General features: G+C 36.1%; 1 protein-coding gene across 19 annotated transcripts in view; it reads right to left on the bottom strand.

The window, feature by feature from the left end:
• The window catches only part of l(1)G0196 (inositol hexakisphosphate and diphosphoinositol-pentakisphosphate kinase), a 331,048-nt gene that overhangs the window by 291,750 nt on the left and 13,376 nt on the right, over positions 1-25,922 (bottom strand). The window contains exon 1 of one of the 19 annotated variants that reach the window (XM_081736361.1): positions 155-239. The exons of the other annotated variants lie outside the window; for them this stretch is intronic. Within the exon in view, the coding sequence (XP_081592487.1) occupies positions 155-238 (84 nt within the window). The 5' untranslated portion in view covers position 239. Of the gene's footprint in view, positions 1-154; positions 240-25,922 lie in introns of those variants that run through there. 19 annotated transcript variants of the gene reach the window in all.

Consider the following 25,922-nt stretch of genomic DNA (forward strand, 5'->3'; position numbering starts at 1 on the left):
TACATGTAAAAACTGTAAAAATTTTCTGATGCGAAACAGTAAAATGTTTATTTTTTCAAAATCGTATTCATAAGCAAGTTTTAATCTGTGCGTTTCACCTTGTTTTACTACAAAAATACACACGGTTATGTAAACCATGCTGCCAACAACTTACACATTCATCACAATAATAAGCTCCAGAGGGACTTCCTGTATAGCCTAGTCTCCACCAATCTCGCAACCAGCTATAGTGCTCCATCTCGTAGCTAATCCAGATAAGAACTGACCTTTTGCATATTCTACAAGCCTTGCTTTGACGTTTGGCTTCTCTCCAACAGCCTTATGTTTATTCATAACGAAGAATAAAGCGACATCAGCAGCCTACATAGACCAATTGATCAAGGTCTTAGATGGGATATAGAATACGAATAGAGAGTTTATCAGAAAATTCTACTTTCGTCCTAATTTTCATTCTTTCTTTATTTTCTTCATGTAGGCCTACGTGATTCCGTAATGTGGCGTCTGCCTTTTATCAACGTAGTTCCAGATTCGATTTTTACCAAGCAAGTGGGAGTGTTATTTGAATTTAAAAAGAGGCCGCAGTGACTCAATGGTAGACCGTTCACCTCTAGTCTTGGGGTCCCTGGTTCGATCCCAGCTCGCACCAAGTGAACTTTGTAGTGGACAAACACACTGTGTGCGTGGGTTTTCACGGGGTTCTCTCCTTTCTCACTTTCTTCAACTATTTCATTAATTTCTCATCATCACCGCCTCCTTTAACCTACCGGCATAATCGTGGGCAGTGTTTCTTCTAGACACGTTTTTGGGGGGCACTCCCCCCGGAGCTCTGAGAGTGCCTCCCGGCGAAGACCAAAATAATACGTATATAATATAATAAATAGAAATACCAGCAGGTACTGCCCGTCCCGGAACATTTTTTCTAAAAGAAATACTAATTGTGGGATTTCATTTGAATTTAATAAGAAAGAAAAAAACACTCGATTCAGAAAGACAGAAACGGTGATCTTGGAAGCCGAACTTGGTAAAACATTTCCCTTGCTTATAAGTCGTCTGGCAATCGTGGGTTGAAGAACTAGCACATTAAAAAAAATACAAATTTCGTAATTCTAATATACAAATTAGTAAGAAAGAAAAAAAATAAAATACTTCATAATACACTTTACAATTTCGGAATTTCATAACACCTGATGTATGTTCACGTACTATTTATTATTATTTTGCAAGCTACTTTTTAAATTGCTTAACCTTTGGAATGTTACTGTGAAGGCAAGCATAAAAAGAAAGTGTTACACTTGTAATTCAAAAAAATAATTATAAAATACACAGTGGGTAAAAAAAAGTATTTGGACACATCACACAAAAACAAAAGAGCCGTTACTTTGCAGCGTATATAACAATATAATAGATTGGATTGTATGTTGGAAACAAGGGACAAAAACGGTCATTTGTTTGCATGTATACATATTAACAAATCTGAAAATTATACACTATAATATCGAACGAAAGATAACAATTGTTGACAGTACAACAAAAAAAGTATTTGGGCACAACGAAAAATGAAGATAAGAAAATTTATGAGATGAAAACTAGAGGACCTCTCAGTACTTTGTCTGATACCCCTTAGCTGCGACGTCTGATTGAAGACATTTCGGCATTGAACTGATTTATTTACGACAAATGGTAAATCAAATTGGGCCCATTCCTGTCGAACATACTGAATCAACTGTTCTCTGCTGGTAGGGTTGCATTTACGAATATTTTTCTTTAGTTGAAACCATAGGTTCTCTCCAGTGGATTCAAATCTGGTGATTGCAGCGGAGTTTCCAGATAGTAGGAAGTATTGTAAAGGATCCATTGGCGAACATGCTTGTGGTTGTATCTTGTTGGAACATCCACTTATCACCCAAGCAACAAATTTGCGCGCTATCCTTTAAGTTTGATTTTAAGATCTCCAAATATACTCTCGCAATCATAATACCATCAGTCATATGGGTATTTCTCACTCCATTGGCATTTACACACACCCAGACCATCACTGAACGGCTGCCATTTTAACTGTTGGAACAATATTCTGTTTTCGGAATGCTTTATTCTTCTTTCGCCACACATGTTGGTATCCATGACTTCCAAATGAATTTATTTTAGTTTCATTTGTGAAAATCATCATGTATGAAGTCTACATGTTCATTTTGGTACTTCTTTGCAAATTCTGGCTTTTCTTTCTATTTGCCTGAGAAATGTATGTTTTCTATCCTTGTTGCACATCCTTGAAAACCTGCTGTTTTAAGCGTATTTCTTACTGTTTGAGGTATAACGTTGACTACGTTGACTTGCATGTCCTGGGAGACTCATGTGGCCACCTGTCTTGTACTTGTTCGTGGATTTTTCTTCCCAGTTCTAATGATGTACTTTTCTTGACGGGGATTTAGCTTCCTTGTTCGCGGTTTATTTTGTAGTATTTCTTCTATTTTGAGTTTCGTTATAATATAACCAACAGTGGAAGGTAACTTGTACACTATACGGCCAATTTCTCGGTAACTTTTACCTTTCCCATACAATTTCACAATTAACTCTCGTTTCTCTAGCGTTGTTTCTCTCAGTTTTCTCCCTATCATACTGGTTTCGTCTTCAGCTGCTATGAACTGGCTCACCCTACTTTATAGACTACCCAGATGCACTTAAGTAACTCTTCAGCTCCTATTTTCGCGTGATTTGTTCGCGAACACAGCTTTTGTCCAAATACTATTTTTTGCTACCCTCCTACCTACTTATTTCTTTTTCCTTCACTCACGGCTGTCAAATGCAGTACATTGCAGTACTCAATAGGTTAAATAAACTATGATACCTCTGGTGTTAATTCCCCAATATTATTTTGTTCTATAAATACATTGCCTTGTATATATTGTATTTTCTTGTGTTTCTATCTCAGGTATAACTATCCAAATACTTTTATTACCCACTGTAGTTAAGTAAGGAATAGTCAATTGTCAAGTCATACACAGTAGGTTTAAGGCGAGGAACACTCATAGAGTACAGTAAATTCGGTCCCCGCTAGACTTACGGAACTTCATGTATATTTTGGGGCTTCCTCGTAAATATACAAAGATTTGGCACAAGTCTTGCAATATTTCTACAACCCAAACAGCAGGCACGTGTACACATCATGATCGACCGTAAGTAAAAGGTCAAACTGATCTAAAAAGTAGTGTGGCGAATGGACTATTTAACATGGAGGCCACCAGTCCGTCATTATCTTCAATCAGTTTTTAGTAGCAATAACTGTGAGTGCTCAACAACGTCTGATACGTGATTGTTACTATATCAGTTCGAACTCGGGCATAATGCTGCGGCAACAACTCTGTCTTTTGTCTCCCTTTCATCTAGAGGTGGATCTAGAAGATAAAAACTGGAGGGGGAGCCAGAACCCAGACTATGATACATATATCATGAATTTACTATAAACTTTCAAAAATATATAAATAATAGCTTAAATTATTATTTTTGTTACTCAAAAAGCTGGGGGGCTAGCCCCGGGCTGCATTCGCCACTGACTTCTTCGGTATTTTGCCACCTTGGAAAAAATCCGGAGTGCGTCTCAGTGCAAGATAATTATTATGCAGTAACAAATTAGTTATTTTTATACCTGTAATACTTGTGCCTCACATCATAATTTCTTCTAAAAATGTCAAACTGCTATAAAATCACCGGAAGTCCAAAGCTTCGAGTGAATCTGCGCGAGGGTGGGATCAGTTGCGGTTTTAACGGGTAGGCCGGCTAGGCACGGGCCTACCCAAAAATTCTGAAAAATATATATAAAAACGCTAAAGATACAATAAAGAGTAAATATATTTTCCACCATTTATATTAATGATAGATAATTATTTAACAAATAGCACCAACCACTAATGTAAACGTAATTTCCTATTGCCATTAATCAATTATATGCGTATATGTATCCATAAGAGAGGGAGCGGACATACCCAAAATTAAAATCCTAAAGCCGCCACTGGGTGGGGTGGGGCGAGGGCACCCCAATTTCGCCTCCACTGCTAATGTGACTTTGCTCTTGTAGAATTCAAGAGCAGCCACTGGTCTTGATGTACAAGAGTCATCCAGAAAATAAAGACCGTTTAGTTATACAAAATGAAAAACACAATAATTATTGGAAAAACAGTTCTATTAAGATACCTGAAGCTTCCCTCACTTCTATACATAATCACCACTTCATTTAAATACTTGTCGTATCTGTTCACGAGCCTCAGAATTCCCATATTATACTCTTCTACCGCCAGTTCATTAAGCCAGGTGGTCAATGCATTCTCCAACTCTTCAGCACTTCCAAAACGTTTAACGTCCAGAAATTCTTGGGGAAAAGTGGAAATCGCTAGGAGCAGGGTTTGCTATAGGGTGGATGATCAAGAATTTCCCATCCGAATTGATCCAGCAATTCTTGAGTCGCAACAGCAGTGTGAGGGTCAGTATTGTTGTGATCAAGCACAATTCCTCCAGAAAGCGCTTCTCGCCACTTGTTTTGGATGACACGCCGTACTTTTCTTAGTCTCACAATAACGATTTGCATTGATCATAGTGCCTTTTGACATGAAAGAGACCAAAAGAACACCTTTACGATCCTAAAACGGTTGACATGACCTTTCATGTTGAGAGAGTCTGAATTTTCCTGTTTTTTGGTGATGATGGATGATGCCACTCAAGTGATTGGTGCTTGCTCTCTGGTGTGATATGAGACCCAAGTATCATCACTAGTTATAATTCGATCAAGAAAGGCGTCTCCGTCTGTATGATATCACGTCAAGAATGTCAATACTCAGCTCATTCTCTGACCTTTGTGTCGGTCACTCAGTTGCAGCAGAATCCATTGTGCACAAATTTTGTTGTAGCCGAGATGTTGCGACATAATGTTACAACCCAAAGAACGAGAAATATCGAGAAACAAAATGTGCAAGTCATCTAGAGTTAGGCGTCTGTCTTGTTTTGTCGTTCACTGCACCCTTCAGGTCTTCTGTGATGAGTAATTGGCGTCCAGATCGAGTTTTATCGTGCGCATTCGTTCGTCCATTGTTGAACATTCCACATTTTCTTACATTTCTTTCGTTCATTACATTATCACTACACACACTGCTTTCAGTTGCCGGTAAATTTGTGCCGGTTTCTCTTTTTGAGTTTTCAGAAATCAAATAACACTCCTCACCTCACAGTCAGCGGGATTTTCAATCACGCAGTTCTTTTGACCATCCCAACTAAACAAGGAGGACTTCTAGCAACCTCCATTTACAGCGTTATGAGCACACTTGTTACAGAAGCCAGCTGACTCTGGGAAGAGGAAGAGGAATGTGGTGCTGCGGAAATGCGGGAGCGGTCTTTTGTTTGAATGCAGCGACCATTTGACTTAATGAACTAGCAGCAGAAGAGAATGGAATGGGACATGGGAATTCTGAAGCTGTGAACAGATACGACAGACCTTTAAATGAACGTGGTGATTATGTAGAGAGATGAAAAAAGCTTCAGATATGTAACAATAGATTTTTTCAAATAAAGACTGTTTTTAATTTTGTGTAACAGTCTTTATTTTCTAGATGACCCTCGTTTGTCCAATTTTCAAACCCGTATCAATGCGCATAGTATCGATTGTACCGATACTATGTCAGCACATGTATTATTCAAGGGCCAGCACATAGTTACAAGCTTGTAGTACTGGTATTTTTCGCTATTGTACGCATATGGTGTGTGTATCATGGCTCCCAAAGTGAATAGGTTTCAGCAAGGGTAAGCCTATACTCTGCATCACTTTTGTCGCAAAATTTTCTGTGTCTACTCGTAAAGTCCATAAAATGGATGTACTACTGAATCGACTACTATTAAGAGCATAAGTAATATGAGATTCCTGCGGTTCATCCACCAAGGGGTGTAAAATGACACTGTGCAGCGTAGCAATTCTACATGCCTCAGAAATTACGTCGAATGGCTCTCCGTGACTCATTTCCCCCATTATATATATACACATGACTACACGTGTCCCAGAGAACTGTGATTAAAAATCTCATCCAGAATTAATGTCAGTACACGGCAACTATCTCGAAGATGGTTATCAGGAATGTTGCTATAATGGAAGAGTCATTACTCGTCAAATAGCTAAAAACTGTAAAATCAACTCTATACTACCAGCAACACATCCTGACACTGACAACTATTTTTATAAATCTGTCTCATCTATATTAAAATGCCATAAAACAATTCCGTTTGACCAGAACAAATCCCTATCACATGCATCTCATTCTATGCAGAGACTTCTGCAACGAATGGAGAACCACCGTCATTTAAGAACTATCGGTGAAGTTATTAAATGGCAGTCCTATGGATTTTTGCGGATTCGGTCTCCACAAAAAAGCATTTCCTTCGCATTGGTCACCACTCTCTGGTACCTCTGGAAAGCCTTGAAAAGGACTGGTAAAAAATTTCTCTTCCTGTTCTTCGTTGTAGCCTTCTACAATGGAAGTTGCACCGCAGGGTTTTTAAGAAACACGGCGATCACATTGAGGTCTACAGATGGTGGTACCGTCGCATTTCGTAAGGTAATTTCGAGTTTAAGTTTCGACACATACATATGACTCAGCCTTCCATATTTGGCGCCATATGTCAGCAAAGTTTAATAACTGGAAATTCAGGTTGTGTTATTGTGTAGTGTATTAGTTATGTGTGACAAAAACTGAATTTTCAACTCAAGTTACCTTCACAAAAAGGGTGAAAACGTTCCAAAGACGAGCATGCTATTTGTGAAGTGTATGGAGACAATGATACAGGTGAATCAATGATGCGGAATAGTTTCCCAAATTCAAAAAAGAGACTTGTGTCGGTCGTCCTTCAACAGTCGATGACGATCTAATTAAGGCACAAATTGTGTCTAACTTACGACCCTCGACCAGAGAAACAACAGAAGGGAATTCGATGAAACTTATACTCCTTGCTACAATAATTGGGTAATACACAAACTGTCAGAGAAATATTCCTATTTTATCAGCGATATGCTTCCGAGATGGAAAGTAATTTTTCTAAACAAATAGTAACTAGTAATGACATGTGAATCATATACAGTACACCGGCCCTAGCTCTACATTAATGATAATTTTTGCTACCGTATCCATATACACTTTTAGTTAAACTTTCTCCCAAATTTATACTGAATTTCAATAAAGATGGCTTTGCGTAATTCAGGTTGAAAACCACTATTCTATATATCTAGATTATTAATTCCCTATGTGCGTTAAATAAATGGAATAGTACCTGACTTCAGGCAGAATATTCACACGTTAATTAATAACATGTTCATTCATGAATTGAAAACAAATTGTGCAGATAAATTGCAAAAACCTCAACCATTAGTGAACTACACTTTCCAATGATTTTAGGTAGAAATTAATGACATATTGAAGTCATTAGTGTCATTTTGGTTTTGGTACAGAGACAGTGTAAGCTGGATTAAATGCTATACCACTGAAAAGTAATCATAGTGGGTATTTAAGCATACCCATGATCTGGCCTGAGCCTAGAAACCATGTTAATGATTGCTACTTCTATTTTTCGACTAAAAAGAAGAAAAATATTGGGTATCCCAACCTCTCATCAGTATTCAAATTTGTATCCTATGGAGGGTCTGAAAAAATCAAATTTATGTATAAATTTTGACACCTCTGCTCCTTCCCTCAGGATAGGTACTTTAATCAAAGTATCATGACATACACACAGTTAGTTCACTGTCCACTCATGCAACAAAAGTCATCAAAATCAGTGCACCGGTCTAGGATGAACTTGAGAACAAACATAGTTACATATAGTTTTTATCTATAGACATAGATAGATGCCTCCTTGCCATCCTTAAAACAGGGATTTTCAAAAACGCTGGGATCAGTTTATGTTATATGAAGAATTCGTATACTAAGTCTTATTTACCTAAATCGACAGGATCGCGAAAAACTGAATTTCTCAAATTTTGAACCCCTTGCCCCCTTTAGGATGCAAATTTTAGTAAAGTAACATATCTAAAACGTTAAGATGGGCCATAGTCCACTCATGTACCACCAATCATCAAAACCGGTGTAGCGATCTACGAGAAGTTCGCGAAGAAACATCGATACATTCATTTGTTATATATGAGCGTGATGCATCTGAAAGTATCACCTTATGGAATTTAATTACACCCAAATATTGGGTGGGTAGATGTTGATAAGAAAAAAGCTTTGACGAATTTTGAGACGGTGTAATAATGACCAAAAAAGAAAAAAAAAAACTAATTTGATTGAGAAATGACATACTTGAAACCGAGTTTCAGGTTTGTGTGGGTTTTGGTTTGAGTCACAATAAACCGTGTATCTGTTAATGTTTTAAGGCAGATTTTTTACTGCTTCTTAAAAACATCATAAGGATGTTGCCGTGAAGAGCAGCAATCTTGAATCCTCACTGTGAAGCAGTTAAAATTTTGTTAACATTTGTACCTCCCAATTACCCCCAGGGGCAGAAAGCATTAAGTGATTTTTTTGTTTGTTTGTTTGTGGTTAGAATTCATTTAAATGCTGTGTTATCTTTGTCTTTTGTGGTGTACACTTCTGCGTCATAGTGCATTGTGCTTATTAAGCTATTTTATTCAACTTAGGCCTCCAATGACCGATGCGTATGCCAATAGTGCTGATGCTGTAAATAAGCCCTGTTTATCAATCCAGAGTTCCAACACATGTTCTATTGTAATAGTTTATAATTATTTAGTGTTAGTCTTATTACCTTCTCCTATGTTTGTTTGAATAACAGGACCTGTTATCTTGGGTTTATTTTATTTTATTTTTATGTTTTCGGCCAAAGTTTTGACGGCTTATATCTTTTTTCGTATGTGATGCATTTTGGATTATATTCACAGGACAATATATTATGTTATAAATAATAACTGGAAGGCTTGAAAAGGCATTCAAATCTCTTTGACATTTAGAAATAAGTTACTTCTTATTCTGCGTAAACAAAGGTATATTTTTTCTAGGCCACATAAAACTATTAGTTTTTAAGTGGAATACAAGTTATATACATCAAATGAAAGCTTAAGCTTTCTTCATTTACACCCAATCACCCTCATGGGTTTATGTGCACCGACAATGGTTTTAACCGTTTGGGAGTATTTGGGTGGAAATCAGACCAACAACAATAAAGATGTTGCAGCATCAAACGTACAGATGCCGAAAGTTTATCACTACCACAGTAGGTGCACAAGAACATGCAACATACAATCAGTTCTTAAAAACTAGAAAAACATCTATAACCTGTGAGGAAAAAAAGGTTGAAAAAAACATACCTTCCAATTTCTCCCTTCTACCCTACCGAATAAACGAGAAACGCTACCGATATACTGTTTGTGGTAGACAGCAATACCAAAACGGCCTCGTCAAACGGAGGAATAATATGGTACGAAAAATATCGATAAATGGGACATCAAGAACGAAGTGAATGTTTTGTAATGAAACGATAGACAAGAACATGAATAACATAAAAGGCACACGTGGAGAAATACAACGCCGTTTGTCTCATCCTTCTACTGCACATAGTAACGGAGATATGACCATGGAAATGGCTGTAAACAGAAAGACAAGTGACCCCTTTGGCCGCCAGTTTTGCGGTACGTATGCCGTCTGAGATGTCTGACGGAGCAGTCCTTGATGTGGAGCAAGTTGTGATTGCCGAGCCATGCGATCATGCTAGTTCATAGAAGGAAGTGGCAAAAGTGAACACGATGCCTCAGAACCTTACTGTTTGTACGCAGAGAGATATGTGACACAGACGGCAGCCATCGCAACGTCTTTCTGGTAAGCTCTTTGTAAAATTAAGGGGCACTAGAGGTGTAACGGGGCATCGTGTACTGAACAAACCAACTGCACCTGAGGTGTGGAACAAATATCCTAGCGGCTGTTGCTGTAAATCCACACATTAGCTCCAGTGATATTGCCAAGCATGGTGGTATGAGTCAGTGAAGTGTATTACGCATTCTGCATACACATAAGTTTCATCCATCTTGTATCTCCATCCATCAAGAACTACATGGGAATTATTTTTTGAACTGTGTTCGGTTTTGCATAAGGGTGTTACAACACGATACTCTAGATTTGTCGCGTATCCTATTCATCGAAGATGCGACCTTTACCAATCATGGAAACGTTAACATGCACTACTCGTCTGTAACAAATACACTTTGGCTTCACCAAGTGGAATCCCAACGCCCATAGTGTGTTAACATCTGGTGTGGCTAGTGGATGAACATCTCCTTGGGCCTTTTTACATACACGAGACACTAATACCGACCGATACATACAATTCGTAGAAAATGAACTTACAACATACCACTTCAGACAAAGAGGGAAATGTAGTATCAACATGACAAGTACCCAGCTCATTGTAACCACTACTACAATCTAAAGCCTAGTTCAAGGGAAGACTATTGCCAATACGTAACGACCGCCTCCCTTGAACTCACCTTCTTGATCCCTGATTCGACGTCCTAGCAACCTCGAAAGGAACCGAGAAGGGAATTCTTCGCGCAACGGAAAATAAAAGAAAACGGAAAAAAAATGAAGAACCAGAAACTTACCTCCGGCGGATGCAGATTAGAGGAAAGAGTACTAGCTCCAGTTAATTAATCCCTTTTAATAAAGCTTTACTTTAAATGTGTATATATTTATATTTACCTTGATTTGTCTTAAGCACTTTGAAGGGAAAAAAATCATTTCTAAATATGGTTTATTAACAATACTTCAATTCTTAATGTCGTTGTAGTTAACCAAAACATTACAATCAGCGTAAGGTGCCTTGGCACGTATACTATAACCTATGGACATTAAAAAATCAAGAGAATAAAATTAGAATTCTGTCTGTCAGCCTCGTATCAAAGTCGTTTACAATATAAGCCATTATCAGATTTCCATTGTTCAGCTTTCATAACAAAACTGTCAGTAACCCAATAGCTTGAAGTAAATTGTACTGTAAGAGTTAGACACAGTTACTTGTCACTTCGTCACACCAATTAAGAGAAACACTTGTATTTTAGTCACAGAAAGTTTAATAAACGTTTAGGAATTTCACATCACTCATCATATGTACGGCACAATAACAAGAACAGAGTGATTCTCGCCTGAGCGATCGCCAGCTGAAAGAAGTGCCACCGCTTCCGGTTCAGTTCAGGTGCCGAAGACCACAACCGACGAAGGAACGGAGGAAATATTTACTGAACATCTCCGTTCGGCAGCTCCAACCATGGGCGCACTTTACTACTAACTTTAATGTCATAATATTAACAAAGTCAAATATTATACGCCTGAAATCCCAATCACCACTTCAGCAGGATCGAACTCCTGTTCACACACTTCACGCAGCGCAATATGCCGTAGTAGCTTAGATAATAACGTGTACAGCCGAATATTCCCTGGGCCGACACAGCAACTAGTGACTTGAATGTTTAATAATAATGTTCCCTTACGGGCGGACAAATTAGACGGACAGTATAAATAGTAGACAACAGGTGGACAATCTGAATTTATTAGACAATGAACCATATGGTATGTAGTACACTTAGTAAACAAGATATTTATGTATTAACCAGATAAACGTTGGACGAATGGACGAGAAATATATATATATAGAGAGAGAGAGACAGACAGTTAACTGACAGATAGCGAGTGGACTTAACGTAGCTTTGTAATATCAACAAACTCAGCGAGAGGAGCAACGTTAAGCTTATTTACCTTAACATAGAATAACCCGAAGGCGGACAAAACTTCTGAAGACATGTAGACACTATTTAAAACAACCTCTGTCATGTGGCAACCTTACCAATATAGCCGTTGGACCTATAACAAATAGCGAGGAGCACTGGTAAACACCATTAATTTATGACAGACGAGACTTTGCTTAAACTGGAGCTTTAACGGTAGATAAGGCACTAATAAACGGATAATGCGTTTTAACACAAGACTTAATAGACATCACAGCAGAGAGAGAGAGAGAGAGATTAACACAACGTATGATTTACATGATGAGAGGGCTGGCTAAGACTATTCGAGGCCGTGCACGGGCCGGGCCCCTTTGGGAGAAGGTTCCTCCCATAGGAACTCTTAACTCGGACATCGTGTCGTGTGTAAGATACAATCGTAAACTATACATTTTAATACCCACGAATATTATTTTGTACATCTGGAGAACACCAGTGCTTCAATTTCGTTATCTCAACTTTAAATAAACCACTATAGCTCTCAAGAAGAAATAATAGTTTCATTTAGTACGATCTGGTTCCGTAATATCTTAACTGAACTAAATATACATCCATTAACTTCCCACGGTTCTAGTTTCGAGATTCAAAATTTCCAATAAAGAAAGGTTAAATTCACTTCACTTCGATGTTCCAATGCAGAACAATCAACGTAGATAGACTTAAAGTTAGTCACATTACCTGGAATGCAGCTACAAGAGAAAGGAAAATGTCATTATCACTGCATAACTCCGAGGGCAGACAAAGGAATCACCATGTGCTTAGCTGGCCTCCCCTCTTTACATTAGAATTATTTGCCTTTTAACCACAACTCAAGAAGAATAATATTCTCTCCGGTAGCTTGACTCCTTTGAGAATCTTGTTATACAAAATAGAACGACGGAATAACCTTCCATGCTTCAGATATATATATATATATATATATATATATATATTGCACCAAAGAAAGAAAGCACAAAACACAAGTTTTCGGCGTGGGTGAAGTACACAATATATATAAAAACAGTCATTTCACCGCGTCGCTTCTCTCTCATTCTCTCTGTCGGAAATTTCGGTGAATTCTTTACCAACGCTTTGTTAAATGAAATAAAGATAATTTACACTAAATACAAACATTAATGAACAAAATATATAGAAAAGAAATAATACTACAACCTTAATTCGAACTATAAATCAACGTTAAAGACTGGCCTCATTCCGTAATGCTCCTATGCCTGTATATTCTCCTACTCTGTGCGACTCAAAAGAAGAAGAACATTGACAAAACAGACTCAAGAGCAGTTTACCAAGAAAACCACCGTCCAAACACAACAAAATCTGCATAACAACGCAATGGTTGCGAAAGAATAATAAACATAAGGATACTTTAAATTGCACTATTATAAAAATACGATACTACTATGAGTAATACAATCCAAAATTCACATTGAGCCTATTAACTTGTCTGTAACAAACAAGGTATGTTACATCATAGTGCACGACGCACTACAGCATGTTCGAATAATGTTCCCCATCGGTGGATAGGAGGGAACCTGTCAAATGACAGGCTTGTTTTTTTAGATTTATACCGGCATCCTAATTTTTTTTCTCTAGGGGAAACTGAAAGACTTTGTCTATTGGGATGTGCTAACAAGACCAGATAATATGCAACAATGCATTACTGCACCCTATAGGGCTATTCGACATGCGATACTACATTCAAAGCAACAAGGTTTGCGTGTGCGCCTCGATGCCTGTATCACAACAAACGGTCACCATTTTGAACATACATTCTGACAGAGTAGGTTTACGATCATTGCACATGTCAGTCTCTATGGTTTTTCGACATATTGTTATGCTCACTGTAATTACGTTTTCTGTACACTGTCAAATTAATGGTGCTGACAATCTCATGTTTTCTTCTTCCTTCTCGAATGTCGTACGTTCGTGTTTCTTCGCCTCTTCACATGGACAGCTGATACGTACTGCAGTACCGGCAGTCAAATGGGTTCTCTTTCTGTTTACAACCATCCGATGTCAGTTACTATCTGCAGTAGAAGCATGAAACAAACCGCAGTGTATTTCTCCACGTGCACTCTTTCATGTTATTTAGGTTTTTGTCTATCGTTCCACTACAAAAAATTCACTTCGTTCCTGATATTTCATTTGTCGATATTTTTTCTACCACACCATACCTTCATTTAGCGAGCCCATTTAATATTGCTGTTTACCACAAATCATATATCGCTAGTTTCTCTTTTTCTTTGGTATTTAAGATGGTACTTTTTGACGACAATAGCTGAAATGCCAGTTTTTCGTACGAGAAGAATAGGTTTGCAAAAAATATTTGAATTTTCTTTTCCCCCTTAGGATATGCACTTGAAAGAAAGTCTATTTATAGAAATAAAACCTATTTTTGGCTCAAATCCTGATTCCTCGCACTCTCCCCGTATATCTTTGATTCAAATTGACATGATAAAAACTTAGCACAAATCATTTCAAACTATTCAGCAGTTTTCCAACGATGTGATCCCAAACCTGATAATGTTGTTTTCAGTGTGGCGAAAAAATACAGAAAACAAACCCCTTCCTTTAAAACGGGAGATTTGAAAAATGCTGGGACACATGTCCACTTATTTTTAACGAGTTTACACCTACAAGTTTATATCTATCTACTATATAGGTTTCATGTTCCTAGCTTGGTAGGTATTCTCACGAATCCCACACGTTTATATCTAGGTATACATTTTCATGTTTCTAGCTTGAAGGACTCGTGAGATACTCTTAGGGATGGCCAAATCCGGATATTTTTGGATCCGGATCCAGTGTCTGGATATCCGGATCCAAAAATATCCGGATTTGGCCATCCCTACTCAATTTCTATCATAAATTATTAACCTCGTTTTCACCTCAAAATAACGTTAAAATCCAGTTCAACTACTGATAACCAACAATACATTTCAATCGGTTCAGCTGCTTTTTCCCATGTAAACAGTACGCATAACAGTTCATTTGAGAGTGTGTTTAGATATGCTGTACGTAATAGAATTATGAGTTGAGTTGAGTTGATTTTGACTTTAACGTCCCTTTTCAGCAGCGAGGCTATATGAAACGTGGACCTACTGATTAACGTAGAATCCGAGCCAGATGAGCTCTCGCCGGGAATCGAACCCGGGTTTCCCGCGCCAAAGGCGCGTACGCTAACCGCTTAGCCACGGAGGAGCTCGTAATAGAATTATAATTAGCAGTTTTTACTTAGTCTAAGCCTCTGATAATAAATAGTGTATGTAGCGCAACAATTTTATGAAAAATACAAAATATTTGTAAGCTACGAAAAAAAAAATATATAAAAATGGATATCACCAAATTTGTATATTGTAAACAGCAGACTTTAAGAACACCTAACTAAGCGTTTCGTTGTCAGAATCAGCTCTAATTGTCATCGAAAATATATCTCTGTACCCACGTATCAACATACACAAGCGATAGACATTTCTGCACATTAATGTTTGATCACCTTGAAACAAAGAGACTTCTTATCTATAACATGTGAACAACCTATTCTCGAGTCTTCAGTTTGTGCAAAGCAAGTCCTTTTTCCGCTTGTTTCTGTTCACTGTGTAGTGAGGAGAACGAAAATGAATTTGCATGTGTTTCACAAAGAACTTCAGGATACAATTAAAGAAAACAAGGAACTTGTATACAACAAGAAAAACATGTGAAATACATGAAGAGCAAATTTCGATTAAACCATAAATAGCCATTGTACCGGCAACAAATATTTACATAGTATGCTGAGAGTGTGTCTTTATTTCCGTATTATAAGCGTTGGAACAAGTAATTAAAGCACTGGAAGTATATTTGTTCGTAACTATTCAAACTGGTTACAGGAAAAAATAGACTTACCAGTTACAGACTTTTCATTCATTTCTTCTGGCAGACAGACATCAGCCAAAATAATTTGAAGAAATGACTGACAAAAATCATAGACGAAAAATTAAAAAATCTCAGAAAAACTATTATGTACAAAATCTCAGAAAAATAATGCCACAACGAAGAATTTGTGGGCTGAAAGTGACAAAGATGCAATTGTGACCTTATCATCACGTGCAAGAATAAGAAACTCGAGAAACGTAATTACAGAAATTAATGAAAGCCACGAATCTATCAAAAGGAGAGGTTAGTTAGTGACTGTAAATGTGATGTAGAAATGCGAAATGTATTAATCAGACCACACGGAAACCAGAATTTTAAAACTTCTATCAAACAACGAGTGACCAACAACCAATATAAGCTTTATATTGCAGTTGGATCTTGACAGCAATTTGGGTCAGTCATGATAAAAAGAGATGTAGGTTCAAAGGAGAAGTAGTGAAAAAAGTTTATTTATGACATATACCTTTTATTATTGCTTAATGGTCAAACTGATAAGCATGTATGGAAGAATGAACATCCATCATCAAATCCGTTTAAAACTTAATGTAATTAGAAAGTCTTTAAACTTACTGTAAGCGACTAACATTATAATTATATAATAAATGTAACTGCTTTAGTCTATTGCAGTGGTTCTCAAACTTTCCGATAACGTGGACCTCCTGTTCATTCGAAAAGTGATCTGCGGACCACCTTGCAGTGCTATCTGAAATTTCACATAGTATTAAAAAATATAATAATTAGAAATACCACTGACAAGAAAAAGAAATTAAGTAATTTATTCTAAAGATACATGATTGTTTCCCAGTGAACGAAACTTTAATTGAAAATACAGTAACTTTTAAGACTGATAATCAACATCTTTTTTTCTTTTTAAGGAAATCCAGTTGATAAACAATGTTCTCAAATGTGGGGTCACTAATGTGAGGAATGGAATTCTTTGTATTTTCCATAATTGCATTGAAATCTGGAATAAGTTTTGTTATAATCAATCTTAGGTCCGATTCCACATTAAGACGATTTCGCTTTAAAGTTCTAATGCCTTTCTACTGCAAAGAATAGAAAAGGCCTGCTCGCATAAGTAAGTGATAGGGAAAGGCATCAAATGTTGCAATCTCTTTTTAGACAACTCTTCATACTCACGGCACACACGCAACCGAAAGTTACAAAGTTAATTTTCTTTGAATCGTTTTTCCATGAAGTATCGCAGAATAGTTCCAATAGCTATCCTTGTTCTATATGTGTTAGAGAGATTCATACCTTATATGTCATGGATTTCTACATTAGTGAAAGAATTTTCAATCCAACCATTACCAGGTTGTGGGACGGAAATATTCTCGAAAATTTGCAGCTAATGCTTTCAAGTGTTCTACAAGTGCTTTGTGCATTTCAGGGTAGAATTTTTCAACTGAAGAATCAATGAAATCCTTGAGCACTGAAAATTATGAATAGTTATAGTTTCGCACTCGTAGTGCCCACAGCTGCAATTTTTTAAATTTTAAAAATACTTTTTGCATAACAGCTGTGAGTTTCATTTTATTACAACATATTTCAAATTTTAAGCCTCGCGGACCTCCTTGGCTAGGTCGCCGGAGTCCGCGGACCCCACTTTGAGATTCACTGGTCTATTGTGAAGAAAGAAAGAAAGAAAGAAAAACAGTCTTACAATTTCGCTATCCGGGCCACTATGCGGTACTCCAGCAAGTAACAAAAATTCGTTGGCGTCAATCTCTAAAACAGAAGAACATTTTGTGTATCGTGCCTAACAAAAGTTAGTTGGCGTCAATATCTAAAAGAGAAGAATGTTTTGTGTATTGTGCCTAACTGAATAACTATAGTAGTGAACGAGCGTAGCGGACAAAATGGGAGTAAATTAAATTTTTAGTTTAACTTTCCACAATTAAATGAAGATGTTTTAGTACGGGTAGGAGAAATGAGGTCGCTTTTAGCCAGCATATTTTGTAGGAAAGCAAACTAGATTGGACACATCTAGCAAAGGAATAGTATTCTTCATATCGCCATAGAAAGAAAGATGCAGGCATCGGAGCGTCTAATGGCATTGAAAATAGCTACTTTGTAGACAAAATGAAGCACAAAAGGAGACTTCGTAGACTAAATAAAGCAAAAAAACAGACTTTGTAGACAAACCCGCCTCTGATAAGGAACTTCACAAATCAACTTTCAGTCATAAGTTAGAAAATGTAACATTTTTTATAGTAATTTACCCCCACCAAGATGCCGGTTAAGACCAAAAATAAAAATATATATATATATATTTACCTATTTTCCAGTATTCACAAATTAAAGGCATTTTTAATTTTTGAACATATATGAAGAAAGCTGAGGGATAACTCAGCTGTAATGTCTTCAACAGACCAAAGCTTTTATTTCTGGTCCTGGATGGGGATTGGCTTTTTTCAAAGATATAATAACATCATTATGATTTGACATCTCAGGAACATTATACATAAGATATATATATAACATAATTTTTTCCGCATAACCGCATTTTAGTAGCCTTGTTGTTTTGCTACTACTCGCTTTGAAACTTTACGCTTCCATGCTTTTCGAGGTGGCTGCTTTATACATGGTCGTTTTATTTCCTTTAATTTGTAATTATTAGAGCAGCGGTTCTCAACCGGTGTGTCGCGGCGTCTCATAAGGTGTTTTGCGAAATTTTAGAACTAAAAAAAATATAAATCATTTCATAATTGATTAAAACTAATTCTGAGACAGACTGCATTTTTCAACAATCCTCAGTATTACTTTATACACTTATAAGCATACACTATTGTAATTTATACAATTAATAAAAAAAAATTAAAAAAACTATGTCACGATGTCGTGGGCATTCAGTAATATCATCAGTCGAAAAACATTAGGGACGACTCCACTACAGGAAAAATATAAATTTCTATTTTAAAACATGCCAGTAGGGCAACGGGGACAAGGATCGGGTTTCACGGTACGTCGAATCGAAATAACGTCTTTCAAATTTTCATATTTCGTAATATTTTAACAAAATTTTCATATTCAGTAAAAATCTTAATATTTCTTCACATTATGTATGTGTCGCGTATTTGTTGAACCCAGTGACCTAGTATCACCTTCAAGACGAAGCGCACTTTCCTTCCCCCATGTACAAGAAGACATTTCTTTTTATAAGATCAGTAGCGACGAACCGAAGTTCATCATTCAGTTACACTACTGGTGGGAGTCCACCAGCATCTGCAGTGTTAGCACTAAGTGTTTTAAGGCAATTTTACAACTCCCTTTTGGAGCCAGTAGATGTTTTGACTTTCCAAGATACCTAATCCTATGATATGACCGCAGCCGAAAGACCCTCGTGCTACAACTCCATCCCTGCCTACCTCAGATTATTATGGCTAAAGTACCACCTGCAGTACCGGAACCAATAACTTGTCAAATCCGATCACTTGGGAGTGACATGAACCTCTCCTTCCCGGCAAGATGTCTTTCAAATTTGGCTCACTTTACTCTATGAAAGCCTGAGAAAGAGAATGCCAAAGTAGGATACACTTATACCTCCTACCCAATTATTTAACTATAAAAAAAAATTCACTATATCCTATAAGAGAATGATCTGTATGACGCTAAGGCAAAAGTAGGGAGAACTGAGATGGTAACAGTTGTTCAGTGTTTGTTTTATTGTTTGGAATATTACTGTAAGCTTCATTCTAGCTTTGGAACCGCGTTGTTTTAAATGAAAATAAAACCTGACAAAACATAATCACTTTTAATAAACAATAGAATTACTGTTTCGACAACTTATCATCATCTGATGAAGGTAATGATATACTGCCGAAACTGTAACACTATTATTTAGTAAAAGTGATTTGCTTTGGTTACTTTTATTTACTATTATTCTATTTTTAGGGTACACTATCTACACATATACAATGCCAATTGTTAATTGTAAGCTTTTTTATTGAAATAATGATGTAAATCCACGCTTGATATGTTATTAAAAAGGTTAATGAATAGGTGACAAACGTTCATTGTTTTAGAGCAGCGTTTCCCAACCTTTTTTAACTTGCGGCACACTACAGGTGTCACTTGAATTCTCGCGGCACACTCATAGATATTATTATTATTATTTGCAAATATAAAATACTATGGTATTTTTTTTCTGTGATTACTGATCTTCACACAGAGATGAAAGCTCGATCACTGGTCTTCCCCTGTGCTAATTCATTATCCTTATTTTTTATTCTAATTTTAAAATAGAAAACAATTGCAATAAAATATAGAACTCAGATTTTTAAAAATACGCTTTCTTTTTCGAAAACTGTATCCAACCTTTCACTAAGAACGAAGATCACTAAATAACAAACGAACAAACAAATGTCTTGTACTTTTAACTTTGCTGTTTTAACCAAAACCGTTGCATATCATTGCAATCACACAGCTTGCGATGCGTCGAAGTCAAAACACAGCTGTTGAACAAAGTGTTGTTCTGTCATTCACGTGCAAATGAGTGTTCTACGAACGTTCACATGACGCGTACCGTACAAATGCTTCCATTTCTCGGTGTTAGTATGACTGTCAATTGAAGCGTAACATAGCAGCTAACCGTGGAAATGTGTACGACCCGAATTACCGTCTGCTACACAGTAATAGATGTAGAATAATATATTACAATTACAGTAAATTTTTCCATGGTAGAAATTCATAGTAATGTGAAATACAAAAATATACATTTTTTCCTATGTCTTGCAATTTGGTTGCTATAGAATTAATAATTTTGTTTCAATTTCCTCGCGGCACACCGATTGGGAAACGCTGTTTTAGAGTAAGGTGACAAACGCTCATTGTTTTAGAGTATATAACGCTCATTGTATATTTTACATTTTTTCATAATTTAGACTTTGTACTTCCATATTTTCCTACTTTTTTCTCATACTTTGCCACTCTTTAGTAATCACCTACTACTCATTGTCAATGATATGTCCGCTACGAGAGACCACGATGGCTCGAAGATAGAACAGTCACTCCTTGTGTTAGAAATTCGTGAACAACATTATGTCATTTTTTAAAAAGGATATTCTCGTTTCCTTTCTAACGTTTAATGTTCCGTCCTTATGTTATTATTCTTCCCTAGGCGTAATGCAAATTCAGCTTATTACATTTTATTTTTTTTTAAATATTTTTCGGTAAATATATAAAGCTTGATTTATGAACTTTTGCAACCTGCTGTACTTCTGTCTCTATCTGTTAACTAAATGTTTTAACTAGCTTCTTTTTTCTCTCGTTAAATTGAAAGATTCCTTTTTTATAGCAAACTTGCTATACAATACTTACGTGATTTTTTGACTGTTGTATTATGAGGCATTTCTGGTTCATAACCTATTTTAGTGACCCATCGAAGTTATTACTATTGTTATATATCCTTATCAGATTATAGTTTTAAAATAATTTGTTAAGGATACATAACAATAGTAATAACTGAGGAATAGCATTTTCTATTGGGAAAACTCGATCGTCGTAACAAATTCTTGGTGCTGGGACAATTAAGGTTATTAAAATAACTTTACAAATTAATGACTGAACACAGATATATATATATTTATTGTTTGGATCACGACAATGCATCAGTGTTTACTTATCAGATTTTAGTTGATTTTTTGAACAGCCTGGGAATCCAGGATTGTAGACTCTCGCCATACTTCGCTACTTCTAACTCGTTAGAACGTAGTATCCATGGAATCAAGGACGCACTCAAAATATACGTGCATAATAAGTAAGATCAGTGAAATAAACTATTGCGAAGGTCGAATTATCCTTTAACAATACTGTTCACGAAGAAACGAACGTCTCCCCTATGGAATTAAAATATAACGTTAACGACCCATTGGATGTTAAATGGAAGCTTTACTAAAGTGTTTGCAACAAAACCTAATAGAAATGAGTTACAAGAGGCAGTACAAAATATGGAAAGGGCACAGCATCGTTGCAAGCTCTTATATAACAAAAATCGAACGCCTTCAGAATTTGATGCTGGGTCTAAAGTTTTCATAAAATTTCAGATTAAGTCACTTCTAGTGGATAAAATTAATAAAAGTTTATCACTTAGATCGTTGGGACCATAACAAGTGATCAAATACCTTACCCTTAATACTGTATTGCTTCAAAATGTCAGGGATGATAGTGATGTTCGCCAAAATCATATATCTTTAGTAAAGAAATTTCGCAAACCTCGGTCAGCAATGTAAACTTGAGGAGTATACGGATCGATTAATTTAACATAACGTATGACTATTTCAAATACACTTTTTTTCTCTCTTAATATTCTAGTCATTATTCAAAAAGCGCGCCGGTTTTGGATCGTCTGGAAAATTTTTGTTTCTCGGTTGCCGACATTGGTTTGTATTGCTTTTCTACCTACAAACATTCCAATTATCGCCTTAGTCTGAATTTATCGCATTTATTTAGCCTGTGTCTAGCCATGGAACAGTTTACTATAGCACAACGTGTTAATTGTGAAAACTTTTTATCAGAACGGAGAAAATTATGAAGCAACTGTCAGGTGACTTCGCGCGGTTCTAGGGCGAAATGAGGCACCGAATAAATCAACAGTTTGCAGGCTTAGTTCATTGAAACGGGTTCAACAGTGAACATTAAAAGTTCTGGGCGTCGTCGTAGTGGTCGGCGAAATCCAAATGGAAACTTGTCAGGCAGCCATAGCGAATTTCACTAACAGAGTGAGTGCAGTAGAGGTAGTCATATGCCCGACAACATTCACCATACCTGAAACTGCAATGTATGATGAACATGTTTATGAATTTTGTTAGTGTGTTTTGAAAAAATAAAGTTCATAATTTGATGTAACAAAAAAGATGCACTTTTTGAATAATCCTATATATCAGTATGTATTTACTGTTGCACAATACTGTTTCTTTTTTCTTCAGAAGACCTCCTATTTTTCTTGTTCTTTTTTCTCTGTCGAGATACCTTACTAGGAGCTCCTTTCTTCAAATAAATGGAAATATAAATGGAGTTATGACGTCATTTCTATTTATCATCACTGTTATTATTATCCAATATTGTATCTAGAAATTTTCAAGTCACTGATATTAGCTTTTGTTTCTGTTAATGTTTGTTGTAATAGACTGTAATTATTCATGTATGTAGGAAAATTGATTCAAAGGTATTTCTTTTGTGAGAGCTGTTTCTTTCTATAAGGTAAATACGCGTTTATATTTATTCCTTATATACGCTTATTATTTTTTATTACTTTAAGTTACGTATTATCTATGGTGCATACATTGGTGTTCGATCAGCAATTTGAATTACTAATACTTATCCATTACTAATACCCTTTCCTACTATGATTGTTTTGTATGAATATTTTTTAAGAGTTGGATTTTTTTTTTTTAAAGGGAAATAGAATGTATGGAATGTGAATCTTTGTAGTCTTTACTAATCTGATATTCAGATTGTCTGAATCGAACAGTTGCTATTATCATCTTGGGTCACAGTATTAAAACAAATTCAAATTTTGTTGTGGTGGGTGAGGGTGTGACGTATAATGTTTCGTCCTTACGTTATTATTCTTCCCTAGGCGTAATGCAAATTCAGTTCATTACATTTTGTTTTTTCTTTAATATTTTTCGGTACATATATAAAGAGTGATTTATGAACTTCTGCTACTTGTTGTACTTATAATATGTCTGTATCTATGTAATCTAATATAGTATTGCCTTCTGGTATCAATTTTTATGGTTTCTGGTCCTCGTCATCTATGACCAGGTTACAAATCATGAAATCTACTTGTCATACTGGTGCAATTTTTAATCGTAAGCAGCACTAAGTTGTTAATTTGTGCTACTATTTTGTGTGGAAAGTGAAGATATTAACAAGGGTATTGGTTTTGTATTTGTAAATTTGTGTCGATATTATACGGATTAATTGGCCTATATGCCCTAAGTGATCCAACAGGAAACATAAATACAGAACTCTTATACTATATTATTTAACTAATTGCTTTAACTAGTTTTTTTTTTTTTTTTTTTTTGTGTGTGTGTGTGTGTGTGTGTGTTTAATTGATACATACTATTTTTTAAACCAAACTTGCAATACATTTATGTGAATTTTTGTCTTTTGTATCAAGAGGCATTTCTGGTTCTTAACCCGTTCTACTGACTCATCGAAGTATAATGGAATTTTAATACTATAATCAGTTAAGGATATATAATAATAGTATTAATTGAGGAGTAGTATTTTATATTTAGAAAACTTTGCTATATTTACGGTTGTAGTTGAATGGTTATTGCTGTATCGATAATTTATATTGAAGCGTTTTTGTTAGAATATACATATATTCTCACAGTAATTCTTTAAACGAAACTGGTATTAAAACCTGAACTCAATAAATTTCGAATAATAATCACTTATTATTATTATTATTATTATTAGACTTGATTCATTGTAATTGGGTGTGTAGGAAATTTTTATAATAATTAATACTGCGTATTCCTCTCCCGGATGTATCTGTGTTGTTAGTTCAATAACACACAACCTATTGCACATTACACCTTCCACATTCTCATTATATGATTATTATCACTAATTTTTTGTCTCCTTTAACCTGTAAGGCAAAATCGTTATACGTTAAAACTAAAGATTTCATTTAGTATACGAGGTGTGGCAATTAAATATCGAGACTGCCTGCCTTCTGTCGCGCAGGATCGTGGGGATGGGGAGGTAGCTAATGATGTGTTGTTGATCTTGAACCTTCATGAGCAGCACTGTTTGTTTCATGATTCTGAAAGCTTTTCTTTTCTTTGCAGGTTTGCATGAAGAGGACAGTGTTCTGTAGTAGTACCGGAATCATGATGAACAGTAAAGCTGAGCAGCACATTAACATCAAATTTCTGGTGAAATTAAAAAAAAAAAAAAAAAGACTGAATGTTGTACAATGTTAAATGAGGTGCATGGTGATAATGCTATTCACGTGCGCGAGTTTTCGAATGGCACAAACGATTTTCATAAGGTAGGGAGGAGGTTGAAGATGATGAACGAAGATGATGGTGATGATGAACGCCTCAGGGTTAAACGGTGAATCAGACCTACTACAAAGAAGTCCTAATCAAGCTCAGGGAAAGAATAAGGAAGAGACCGATTTGTTGAAGAACGATGCATGGATCCTCCGCCAAGACAATGCGCCTACCCATAATGCCCTTTCTGTGAAGCAGTTTGTAGCAGCCAAGCGCATTCCTGTGCACGACCATCCTCTGTATTCCCCAGACCTGGCTCCCTATGACTTTTATCCATTCCCAAAAGTGAAAAGTGCATTGAAGGGAACATATTTTCGGTCTGTGGAAGAGGTGAAACGAAAAACGTCAGAGTTGTTGAACAGGGTGACATCTGATGATCTACAGCATTGCTTTGAACAATGGAAGGCACGTATGCAGCGGTGTATAGATAGGGGAGGGGAGTATATTGAAGGGGATAACAGTCAATTGTAACTTTCTTTGCAATACATCACATTTATGACACAGTCTCGTTATTCAATTGCCACACCTCGTAATTTTATCCGCTACTCATGTAATCACTCAGTGCACAATATAGATATTCAATCATATAATTATTGATTTCATGTAAGTGTATGGTATTCTACAATAATGAATAACCACGTTCATAAAATACACTATAAGTTGAGAAACAAGTTCGTATCAACACAAAATCTTATTTCCAATGAGCGAATAATGATTGGCGAGGTGAAGATAAGTTCGATTGGTAGAAGACTGGGAAATAGAGAAAATCATTATATTTCTTCAAATGAACTGATTATATGGTTATAGTTAAGGAGTGTATTGAATTCTATGCTTCTAAAAAAGACTACTGTGTATTATACATGTCCAAGAAATACTATAATTTTAGTATACAATTTTACCGTTTTATAATAAAATGTTGTCAATTTAAATTCACGCCAACTATCAAATTCACCACTTACCACCGAAAATTAAATGTTTAATTTCGTGTTTTGTGGGTGACGAAGCTGTAAGTCATTTAAAGGTTTTACTGGAAACTTAGTTGTTCTAAGTCAATTCTAATAGAAAATTTAGCATAAATTGGTATTTTATAGTTGCTGTATACTACTTTAGTTCTTGTTCATGCCCAGTCTTATTAGTAATCAGGCAATCTCAAACGCAATCGAAATAAATGCAAACAAATCAAT

This window comes from Thermobia domestica, chromosome 13 (assembly GCF_964235325.1).
Source record: "Thermobia domestica chromosome 13, izTheDome1.hap1.1, whole genome shotgun sequence".
NCBI lineage: Eukaryota > Metazoa > Arthropoda > Insecta > Zygentoma > Lepismatidae > Thermobia > Thermobia domestica.